Source organism: Triticum aestivum, chromosome 3D (genome assembly GCF_018294505.1).
Source record: "Triticum aestivum cultivar Chinese Spring chromosome 3D, IWGSC CS RefSeq v2.1, whole genome shotgun sequence".
NCBI lineage: Eukaryota > Viridiplantae > Streptophyta > Magnoliopsida > Poales > Poaceae > Triticum > Triticum aestivum.
Window position 1 is genome coordinate 15,718,254 of NC_057802.1, and position 12,190 is coordinate 15,730,443.

General features: G+C 45.7%; 1 protein-coding gene across 1 annotated transcript; it reads right to left on the reverse strand.

Moving 5' to 3' along the window:
* Positions 1 to 1,676: 1,676 nt before the first annotated feature.
* LOC123073807 (uncharacterized) lies at positions 1,677 to 3,373 on the reverse strand. Its single transcript, XM_044496836.1, has one exon. The coding sequence runs from the start codon at positions 3,322 to 3,324 to the stop codon at positions 1,798 to 1,800; it is 1,527 nt and encodes a 508-aa protein (XP_044352771.1). The 5' UTR covers positions 3,325 to 3,373; the 3' UTR covers positions 1,677 to 1,797.
* Positions 3,374 to 12,190: the final 8,817 nt, after the last annotated feature.

Sequence of the window (12,190 nt, forward strand, 5' to 3'; positions counted from 1 at the left end):
ACGTATATACAAACAGACAAAACCTGGCAGATCCCTTTACAAAGGGACTATCACGAAATGTGATAGATATTGCATCGAGGGAGATGGGTATGAGACCCATAGATGTTACACCATAGTAGTAACCCAACCTTTGTGATCGGAGATCCCGTGAATTAGGATCTGGGAAGAACAAGCTATTGGTTAACTGAGGAGAGTAATAACTAATGACCGTCTCCAAGTGAAGATGCAAAACTCTCAGAACTGTAAGGCTCAGATCTGTAAGGCAGGTTGGCAACATGCCTTAACGTGGTTCTATTGGCTATAATTAGCAAAGATGCCGTCCTACAGAGCAGTCTTGAAAGAACACACCTATATGAGTTCTGACTGTAAACGTCGTAGTCTATGAGATTTGGGTGATCTCTAGTAAGCTCACGAAGAGACCAGGGAGTATGACATATAAGCTCCAAACCGCGGGGTAGCCTACTGGCGGTCAGGTACTGGTTAAGACTTTGAGTGAAACCTGTTCACACAAAACTAGCAATTCAAGGCATAGTCCATTGTCAAGTTGTGAATGAATGTAGCTTAAAGTTCTAGGCAGAAGTTCAACTTAACAGTCTCTACTGAAACACTGGTATATTAAACAAGTGGTGAGAGAAGGCAAATCTCTAAATGGGTATTTGAGATCTGGTGGGGGATTGTTAGAATTAATGGGCTAGGCCCATAACAATTTCTGAAATCTCAAAGCCCATGTGTAAAATGGCAAGTGGTGGTGCTAAGTTTAGTCCCACCCTGGAAGTTGAAGAAGAGTTGGACCTCTTTATATAGTGGGTTCTCTCCACCACTCTAAGTGGTGTGTGAGAAGAGAAAGGAAAAACCACACGCGCGCGCTCGCTCGCCTGGCCGGGCCGTGCCGTGGCGTGGCGTGGCGAGGCCAGCTTCCTCTTGCCGTTTTATTTTTATGTCTTGGCAGACAAGTTTTTGATTTCTTGTCCGGTAAGTATACGAATTAGAAACCGAGTCGGTTTGGGATTGTGATCGCGACACAATACCGCCTTTGGTCCTAATATATATATATATATATATATATATATATATATATATATATATATATATATATATATATATATATATATATATATATACAGCTACCGGCTGCGGCCAGAGACTCACCGAAAACACCTAGGGTTTTGCCTCATCTCACAACTTGCGCCGCCGTCGTAGTCTACTCCAACCCAAACGCCGGCGTGCATCGGCGCGTGGGAGAGCAGGTCTCCGGAACTGTTCATCTTTGCGATCCTGCACCGGGAGAGGACGAATTAGGTTTTTGGGAAGCGCTGTGCGCGACTGCTCAAATTCGTCATCACAGGTCGTCTTCCGTCCAAGTCGGGCGATGCTACTCATCGTCGTATTCATCGCCGTCAACAGCAGATCGTCGCCAACATCGTCATCAACACCGTCGCACCCATAATAGCTAACGAACAGTACGTCCAACATCCTCTGTTCATGTCTGTCTCTACAGCTATTGTTACATGTTTGCTGCTGTTATACATGTCTTGTTGTTCTTCTAGTTTGCTAGATTGTTGCATGCTAGTATCTCTTCTAGTCATGAATTATTTACTGGAATTAATCATGAACTTGCCTAATATTCCAACAACTGAAATACAGGTAGCCAAACGCCACAGATGCCACGAGTCATTTTAGCACCTTTCTATTCAATATATCTGAAAAGCAGGACCATAGTTACACTGCACAAGCGTCATATTACAAGATCAGTAAGGTCACTATCTAAAGTGGAAGCAAATGTTATAGCATATAAGATCAGATAGGCACTCGACGTTTCTTCCTCCCGGACAAGTTAACACCTTCAGGTAGACCTTGAACAGAACTTGCAACAAAGTGTTCGAACCTTGTGTAAGGGGGTATCCTTGATTCCCATGCCAACAGACTGAACTCGCCTTTTGGTCTGTTATTCGGGTTTACCAGCAGTTCTACAAGTGTCACTGTTTCCTTCTTCATCTGAGCATTATTAGTCAATCTGTTGCTGCCATTAGTACAGTTAGCGATGCGAACTGCAGACAATGGATGCAAAGCAAAGTCGGTTATGTCCACCGGATGACCTTGTTCAAAGAGCAAATATGGATATACACCGTGCTCGGATAGGTTCTTCTGAATCACTCGTCTTGTTTTGCCCAACACGCAAAGCCAGAATTGAACATCCAGATTCCTTCTCAACACATTTGCGAACGCATTTGTCGTGACGAGTGACCCTCCCGGCTGAAAGATCTTTGCAAATTCTTCCGCAATTCGCACTAGCTGCGGGTGCTCTGACGGATCTGCACTGCCAAACGTGAGTGTCTTGAAGAGGTACCAAAACTCCTCATAGGAGAGGTTACTGAGATAAATTGGCTTCACTGTTCCAAATCTGGCTAGCCTTTGAAGCTTACTTATGATGATCACCCTGCTTCCCTTGCCCATTCTTTTTACAAAGGAGTAAAACTTTGTCCAGTCCTCCTCATCTACATCTGAAACAAACTCAACAACCACCAAAAATCTACTCCCTAACATGGTCCTTCCATGCTCAATGATTCTCAGGAGACTATCTCCATTCAAGTGCAAAATTGAAGCGAAATGCGAGCGGACCATCTCGTCGTCGCAGACATGAGCAACCAGCGTTTTCTTTCCGACCGCGACGCCACCAATGATCGGTGGCACGGCCGGAGAATTACCCGGAGGGTCATGTTGCAGTAAGAAGCTCAAGAGGTGCTGCTTCTCTACGTGCCGACCGAGCATGAAGTGGTCTGTGTAAAGGTAGGCATCATAAGGCCTACGAGACATCCGCTCGCATCCGCCCAGAAGCACAACAAATTCTGCCATGTTTGCGACAACAATTTCTAAGCTTTTCAAGGCACCGTGTAACTCCAGGTGAATGGATCTGCCCTTCCGTTTGGACGTGGTTCTTCGAGGACGCTTGAAAGGGAAGGACGTGGTTCTTCGAGGACGCTTGAAAGGGAAGGACAAATATGAGACGCTGGATGAGTCGCTAACCTCGTCGATGATACTGCCGTCAAGTAGTAGTTGTTGGAAATTGAAGGCGTCCAGTACATGATGGCCTCGGTACATGGCCTCTGTGAGCATCTTGAGCTGCATCAGCATCCCGGAGTTGGCGATGCATCGCCGATCCGCCTCCTCGATGACGGTGCGAGCTCTAATCAGGAGATGCTGAAGCTTCTCCACCAACTTCTCCTCATCTAGTTGTGTGTGGCTATGCGACTGATACTTGTTCATCAGGAAGGAGATGAACCGGCTGACAAGTTCACTAGTAACCGCAGAAATGGTGACCTCCATGGCGATGGAGTTGATTGCCGACGCCGAAAGCGATAGGGAAGCTCGGCTTTCCGATGAGTTTGGTCGTGATGAGTGCACAGGCTGCTTGCTTCCTCAAATTGGCCTCTGCCACTGGACACACAAGTCTCCATCTGTGACATCCACCGCACGGCACTTTTTTCAACACTAAAGGAATCCTAGTATATTTGACGTGGGCACGCCAACTACGACGATATATATCCATAGAATTCAGCGTTTTTCAAACATACTCGTTCTCCCTCCGTTTAACAACATGCTTTTCTCATATGCAAATATTAGTGGTAACATTTATTTATACTAATTAGAGGCTATTTCGAATCACCATGGCAACTCGTTAATTTAGAAAAGGCTTGATGATTCTGATGCGGCGATTTGGCTCCCGGGTCTTGATGCTCTAGTGGATGAACTGTAAAACAAATAAAATCTGAATCCGATTTAGTTTAACAAGCAAGATGCTTGAATGCATGATGAACATGTCAAATTTGGTGGTGTCTCGACATTTGAGTACCTCTCAGAAAAAATCAGGCATGTGAGGAAGTTTTAAAAAATGCACTGTTCAGAGCTCATTTTATCGTTTTTACCACGAGCTCCTCCAATGTCATTTACCCACAAAATTTGGCACACACCTGGCGCACTCCAGCCTTGCGTAGAAAAAGTTCAGATTTTTTAATATTGTTTTATTTTACTGTTCATTGGGAGCAGATGCGCCCGGGATCATAGATGAATTATCGTGATGAGTCTTACTACTCATCGGGACCCCTCATTCCGTAAATTTATTTCTATAAACATCATCAAATTTTACAGAGTTTGGCATTAAAAATTAGGGACATTTACATTTGTGCCCTTAACTCGAACCCATGATTTTCGAAGTGTGCTCAAATTTGTCCTTCTGCCGTTAGTTCCCTTATAAAAATACCATTCCGTGTTGTTTGCGTCAGGTCAAAGGGCTTTGGCCGTTTTCTTGTCGTTTTCTGGACATTGTTGCCCCTCTATGCACATGCCAGTTACGGGTGGGACCTACCCGGGCAAAACAAAAAAAACTATCTCTCTCTCACTTACACATGGACCCCAATCAATATATGTAAAAAAATCAAAGTAAAATCTATCTCCCTCTCTCATAACCCCAATCTCTCTCCCTAACATGTGGGCCATGGGACCCACTGTCAGGGTCAACACTTAATCCTTGTGTGCCCGGCTGTGAGCGGCTGCGCTTGGGAGCCGGACGATCGCGGGAGGAGATCGCAGACACGCTGGGCGCGGCAAGTATGCTGGGCCCGGGAGGAGGGTGCAGGCCCGAGCCAGTCGAGGTCGGTCATGGAGGCCGGCTTCGGGCAGGGGGCTCCGGGCACGGAATCGATTGGGAAAAGATAGGAGTAGGGGCGCGAGCTTTCTGTGATGTAGACAGAAAGGTCGGTTAGGTCAATGGTGGCTCGGGGGGGGGGGGGGGGGGGATTTGGGAGGGGAGGAGCGACGGCCGTGGTGGAGGTAGAGGCCCCCGGCGTGGTCTACAGGCAGCCCCAGGCCCGATTAACCACGCAGGTCGGAGGAGAGGCGGCAGACGGAGATCATAGACATGCTTACATTGCTCGATCTGGCCTTCGGTCGTGGTGGCTAGCAACGGCGTCCTCGACAAAAGCTCTGGGCGCTCTCAGGCGTACTTCGAGCAATTAATACAGGGCACAAGGAGGCTTGGGGAGTCGGAATAACTAGCTTAGCCCGCGCGGCGGCACGCCGCGCCTGTCGGTGAATCGCAACTATGTAGACCGTAGTTGAAACCATAGATCTGTAAACAATTATGAGTTAAACATAATTTGCATTGTAGCTTTTTGTGTATCTTTTACTATTAGGTAAAGAGTAGCATATCAATATATACTCCGCCGCCACGGAGTATGAAAGTTCAAAATGGCAAAGAAGTACATTTATTACAACCATGCATCCATACATGCTGATAAACAGAATCATAAAACTGGTACATCTCTAATAGAAGGTATTTATTAGAATCGTATAGAGTCCACCCTATATAGAGTCCACCCTACATAGTGGGTTGTATACGGTGACACGACTGTACTACAATAAGAAATTGCAACTGCTTTTCCTTGAATTAGATCATCCTTGTATAGCCTCATGCAGGATTAGTTCTAGTAATAAAGTGATACAAAGCTTTTGCATTCTTGGACACGTCCGACAGGAGGTTTTGCTCCTGTGTATGTGATAATAGGATCTTCGCTGTGTGCACGCCGGGGGTACATACAAAGTGGCAGCACATCGCAAAAGTTGTTGCATATTTTTGCCAAAATCATTCTTTGCCTCGTGAATTCATTCCTGAGTAGTTACTTGCTGGCGGGCCATGTTAAATTGCCATTGCTTGGTTTGTGTGCTCTGCTCATACGGAGCTGCCAGGTGTGCCACATAATTATAGAGATTGATACTTTAGCTTAGAATTATGTTAATGTAATCGTTTTATTACAATAAAAACAAGTAGTGTACAAATTTGGATTAGAACATATAGACTTATTCATTATCTAGTTATCATCTCCTGCAGGATTGGTGTCCATAACGAAATAGTATAAAACTTTTGCAAATTCTTGCATATGGCCATGACGTCGTTTGGCACCGGTGTATGTGATTAGTGGATCTTTAGTCTGGGGTGCAGAGGATACATACATAGTGGTACGATGTCTGAAAATCTGTCACATATCTTTGCTAAGATTTTAACTTGCCTTGTGAATTTCTTCTATTGAGTGCTTATTTGCTGACGGGCCATGTTATATTGCCACTGTTTGGTATGTGTCGCTTCATGTGAGGAAATCAGACTTCTCTTTGTAGCTTCAAAGACTCGGTAATTTTAGTACTCTTCAAATTGCATCTTTTAGGATTGGTTTGCCATTCCTTGTGCAATATACTTTTAAACCATTGATCCAACTTCCATAATTTTTTTATGCTTTAGACAAATATTATGACGTGCTAATGTTTGTGTTGAATTATTGTGGCGGTGTTTCCAGCTGATGGTATGATTATAGGTGTGAAGGACCGAAATATCGGGCTCTACCATGCATCCGTGAGCAATTATTTGCAAGAGAAACCTGTATAAAAATTTAAAGAAAATAATGATCCCAAGGATATGATGGATATATCATACTTAATTTTGAATGCATCAGATTCTTATGCTAATAAAAAGAAATAATGCCGAGGAGATTTTGCACAAATGGTCATTTTTGCAATCCAGGGAATCATCCAAGCAGAGTATGTATGAGCTCAAGACACTTGTGAAAATAAAACATAGATGCATATGCTAATCAAAATTGTTGTTGTTGATGGTAATTTGTGTCTTTTCTGCCAACATATTGCTTTCCGTAAATCAAAGAAGATACAAAATTCGTACTTCAGCCAGAGAGCATCTCATGGTGTTCCATCTGCACGTACAGACCAAATACCCAATCATCCCAGACCAAAGATCTCGTCCGCACAAAATAACCAAAACTGGTAGGAAAAACGGAATTTCTCAATCATCTGGGGAGGGTGACGTGCACACAACGGTCAACAGCTCCAGTGCTGGTCAGTTCGTCACGCAATGACATGATATTCACCACGAGCATGGCGCGGCGAGCTTGCCGTCGATGCGACCAGATTCAGTCATGCAGCGGAGGCGTCGTACCTAATTGGAATGGGAACATACATGCAGTTTTCCCCCCTTTTTTTGGTTTTAGGCTAGCGATTCCATTTGTGTGGACATCATCATCAACGACTACAATCTTCTGGTAAATTATACAAGATAGTATTGTGACAGAAGCAAAGATATCGTTTGAACAATAAAAATAATAATTCTGCATTGCAGCATAAGAAAGAGAACGATACATTTTTTTCCGAATATTACACACGCAGCTTAAACATAAGTTAACACAAATTAGCACGGTGCCACAAGATCATGCATGCAGTAGGCCACGCGGTGCAGTAAGGACATGCATGCAAGCAGTCCTCGAATGCTGTTGCACCAGGGACATGCACGCAAGTAAAGCTCTTTGAGGCTTTGAGCGGTACATCGGTGGTCGTTTGTGCACCTTCAGACCATGCAACAGGATAGTCTAGATTCTTATTTTGGTGACCAAGGGTCTAAACTTGATCTTTGGTCTTGTTATCCGTTGAGAATATCATTTAGTAAGAAAATAGTGAAATTTTGAATTCACTGAAACATTTTTTAACCTTTTCTTGGGTCTCCCTTCCTGTGTAGAAGCTTGTTTACACGTGTTGCTTCCGGCTGTACTGGTCAGTGCCTTGTGAAAGCATGTAAATTTTTATATGAAAAAGAAAAAATAGACATGTAAGTGCTCACTTAGAATATAAAATTTGAGTGGTGGCCGACTCGAAATAAGAGAGAGCAAAACGGAACACATCAATAATATAATTTGTTAGGTGTCAATATCGCCAACAACTTAGACATGCAGCGAGCGGCAAAAAAAAATGACTGTAAATGGCTCATAAAAAATCTGTTCATTATACATGTCAACATTAGTTGTGGCGCGTACATAGAAACAGAGTAAAAACATGCACCTTTGGCTCTCTTGCCACTTCTCCTTCAATATATGGCTTATGCATATTAAAAAAAACATGCACCTAGCTGCATCCCCTTGAAATTTCATGCACGTAGTACATAGTGTTGAAAGTTAGGTCTGGCCACTGCATTCGTCCAACAGCCAACGGTTTGATTAAAAGAGGACAAATCACTATACAGTTCATTACGTCCACATAAGATGTTTACCATCTCAACACGTGGCTATTTTGCATGCAAGATCCATGCATGCATTATAGGTGTACGGTTCAAGAGCGATGCCCAATTGTTATCTGGGCTAGAGTTCAACGGTAACAGAAGCATGTAACAGTGCTCGTTGCTCGTGCCATTGAAGGGAGAAAGACTGAGGCTAATTTTTTTTAAATAATACATTTTTTTATTAAATTACAGAAATATTACGCTGAAAAAATAATTTTTAAAAATAATACACCGTCGGCCCGCCGCAGGCCGACTGAGCCTAGTCAGCCCACAACAGGCCGACTGGTGGCCCATCTGCTTGCTGCTGGCCGAGTGGGCTGTCGGCCACCAGATCAAGTCCAGTCGGCCTGCAGTTGGCCGACAGGGTCCAGTCGGCCTGCAGTTGGCCGATAGGCCTGCAGTGGGCCGACAAGGACTAATTGGCCTGCTGTGGGCCGACTGGTGCATGCCACCATTTTTTTCCGAACGATCCCTGGTTTTTTTTAAAACTATGACGTATTCCGCACAACCCTTTCCCGCCATATGTTCGCGCCAACTATTTCCCACCCGTTTCCGCCACCCGTTTCCCGCCACCCGTTTCCCGCCAACCCTTTCCCGCCATACCGCAGTCGTTCTTTCCCGCCATTTTCTCCTCTCTACCTATAAAACCCCCTTCAGATGGAGGTGGATAAGCATTCTAGTCTAGTGTAGTTGAGATGTCCCATTATCCTTTCGATCGTAGTTTTCACCCTGGGATGACCAGGACTCTTCTGAGGCTAGCTACCGATTTCAGGATGGATAATAGGATAGTTCCATGGGACGAACTCACCGGTAGTGACACCATAATGAATGAGTTGGCTCACCAATTACGTAGGTCTGGGTGGCCTGAAAGGACCTATGAGGAGGTACGTAAAGAACTTCTTAGGTTGCATGACAGGTGGAAGAAGGTAGTGGTGCCGAAGAGTGAAACTTTCAGAAGGATTGCAGCAAATAATCCATGTTTATGGACTGAGGAGAGCGAGGACGAAGATGATATCTTCATGCCGCCGCTTCCGGGTTCTGCATCGTCGAAGGGCAAGAGTTCTTCATCATCGAAGGGCAAGGTTTCTGCATCGTCGAAGGGCAAGAGTTCTTCATCGTCGAAGGGCAAGAGTTCTGCATCGATCGAGGATGACGATGATGACTTCATGTAGTTTTTATGCTGTATGTTGTGAGTTCAGTTACGTACCATTTAATTTAGATGTAGTTCTATCTAGTTGTTTGTAATGTCTCGTTGTATGAGTATTATGTTCTATCTAAATATGATCTTGTAGTTCGGATAACAGAGTACTAAAATAGAGTAGGCATATGTCTCATACATAAGTACATAGTCATTTGTCTCATACATAGAATAGACATAAGTCTCACACAGAAATAGATGGTAATGTCTCTACTGATAGATAGAAGCGTCAGTGACGACGTCTGGCCTGGCGGGGAGGCGGATCTGGAAGCGGCGACCATCCCAACCTGTCGGGTGCCCTAATGTGACGAGGAGGAATCTCAGACTCTCCCTGGTCATGCTGTGTATCCTGTGTGGGGCCTGGTGGAGGAGTCGAAAACATGTTCATCCACTGGGTGTGCTGCGACATCTGAGCCTGTATGTTCTCCTCGGGATGTTGATCACTCCCCCACGTATCATGTGATGCCGACATAGACGCCTGATATCCGTAGGCTCCTACGCGATGGAACGTTTCATCATGAAGAATGAGGTCGCGTCAATTAATATTGAAAACAATAAATATGAAGACACATACCTGCTGGCTGTGACGGCTGCTCTGGCTCAAACACGAAACTGGACGAGGGACCGTGCTGCTGTGGCTGTGGAGATAACACGAAGCTCGACGAGGGACCGTGTTGCTGTGGCTGTGGAGAAAACACGAAGCTCGACGTGGGACCATAGTGCTGCGGGTGCCACGTAGAACTGCCAGGTTGGTCAGGACGGGGTGGCCTGGTTGTCGGCTGATGTGCTAGACGTGGACGTGGTTGATGTCGGTGCATGGAGTGACGCGGCTGCTCCTGCTGGTGCTGAACAACATCGGTTCTCCGGGTGCACGTGATAGCCTCGTACACAGTCCGTATCTTATTCTGAATTCTTTCCAAGAAGGGCTGTAGCACTGGACGATGCTGAAGAAGAGGTCCAGACGATAGTGATCGTCCAAAGGTGGTCACGTCGTCGTAGAGTTCGCGTGTCAAGGTAGCCTGCAAATTTCCATGACGATTAATAATGTCTGTCTCTTGCACGTCAAAGTATGTGACAACATTACGTAAAGAAAATATATCTTACCGCGTACTGCCTAGAGCCCGAAGTATCATAGCTCGGGTACATATCCGACGGAGTAGGATCCGGTATCTCCTCTGGGTGGGAGTACTCAACGATGCGTAACCGTGTTCCGGTCATGTAGCGCCGCAAATAGAGATTGAATTCATCGAGATCGAAATTGTGATTCTCGTGCCATAGATTTGTGTTTGCTGTCTCCCATTCTATAACATACGGCTCTAGTCTAACTAGCCAGTCAGCAGTTGTCCTGGTCATGCCCTTCCTTGTCGTCCTAAAATTGTGGTGTGTGTTCAACAATTACCTAAAGCTTCGAATGGAGTACTATGAAAGATAATGCAACATTGAAAAACTGGTTAATACCTGTGGATGTGTGCTGGCACCGGGTTCTCTATAGGGGGAGGTAGCTCCAACTGCAGAAGACCAAATTGCCTCATAACCCTCTGTTGTGCCATCTCCTCGACGAAGACATCGAAGATGATCTTAGATTTTGTCATCCAGTAATCTCGGTCCCTTGTGCATAGCACAGACATACCACCAGGGTATCTCGCTTGTATGGCTGCTTCCGTGTAGGGCTGCCAGATGACCCCGGTGTACGCATCGAACTGCTCGTTCAATGCTGTGTATGCCTTCCTGGTCTGATCACTAGCAAAGCGTCTCTGCAGAGAAGAAAAGTTAGTAGCCGCTAGCATCGAACTATCTCTTGTGCAGAAAAAAGTTGCATTAAACTACAACACGGTGCATACCTCGCGACGTGTCCAACACAGACCGAAAGTAGGCATGTCGATGCCGTCAACATCAAACATGGCGTCTATAGGCTCATGAACACGTACATCTGGTCGCCCTATAGAGAACCTCTCCCACGACCACAGCTGTAGGAATAGAGGGCATCCAAGAAGGGCTGGCTTTCTCGATGTAAGCTGGCAACCGTTGCACATACCTCGGTATGTAGCCGCTAAGACCGCCGAACCCCAACTCCTCTGTCTGATCTGATCCGCCGTCTGAGCGCTCGCTATCTCGAGTGCCATAGGGATGTAGAGCGCGCTAATAGTGGTGACATGGTTCTCCGTGAACATCACCTTGCCGAAAAGCCACATTAAGTAGGCCTCCAGGCTCCGAGTGATCTGTTCCGCAGTCAACGGCGCCCGGAAGTTCTGGATCTGCATTAAGCGAAGAGAAAGTTTTAGTAAGCCGCAATTATTTTCTGTAAAACTGTATGCACGATAACTTGAAGATAATAGGTAGGGGAAATTACCCGGAAATTTAGCAACCACTCATACTTAGGTCCGTGATGCTCCCATACCGGATCCGGAGCATCCGGAAAAACACCATGAAAACGTTGTGTAAGAGCTCGCTCCCAACCAGCCGGTGCGTCCAACGGTCCTACGGCATGACCTGCCAACGGTAGTCCGAGCAAAAGTGACACATCCTCCAGAGTAGGAGCCATCTCTCCCCATCTGAAGTGAAACGTGTGGGTCTCTGGCCTCCAACGGTCCACTAAGCAGCTCAGCAAAGACCCATCGATGGCGAGGCGTTTCTCACCCGGGATAGACTCAACCAGACGCGCGAAAGGTAAAAGGCCGGCCCATTTCAACCTTCATCAGAGAACATTTCAGTTAGTGTCTCCCATTTCAACCATTAATATGCATGTCAGTGTGCAAATTAATAAAGCACGTACCGCTGAAGCCATCCTGAGTGTATCATCCAGTTTTCCTTAGGAGTGCGAGTGACCAGAGGCTCAAGCTTGCGCTCATACCATATCGCAGCACGATGACCCCTATCAATGTCCC

Excerpts from the sequence above, each read along its gene's own strand:
- LOC123073807 (XM_044496836.1), bottom strand. The coding sequence starts at position 3,324 with ATGGAGGTCACCATTTCTGCGGTTACTAGTGAACTTGTCAGCCGGTTC.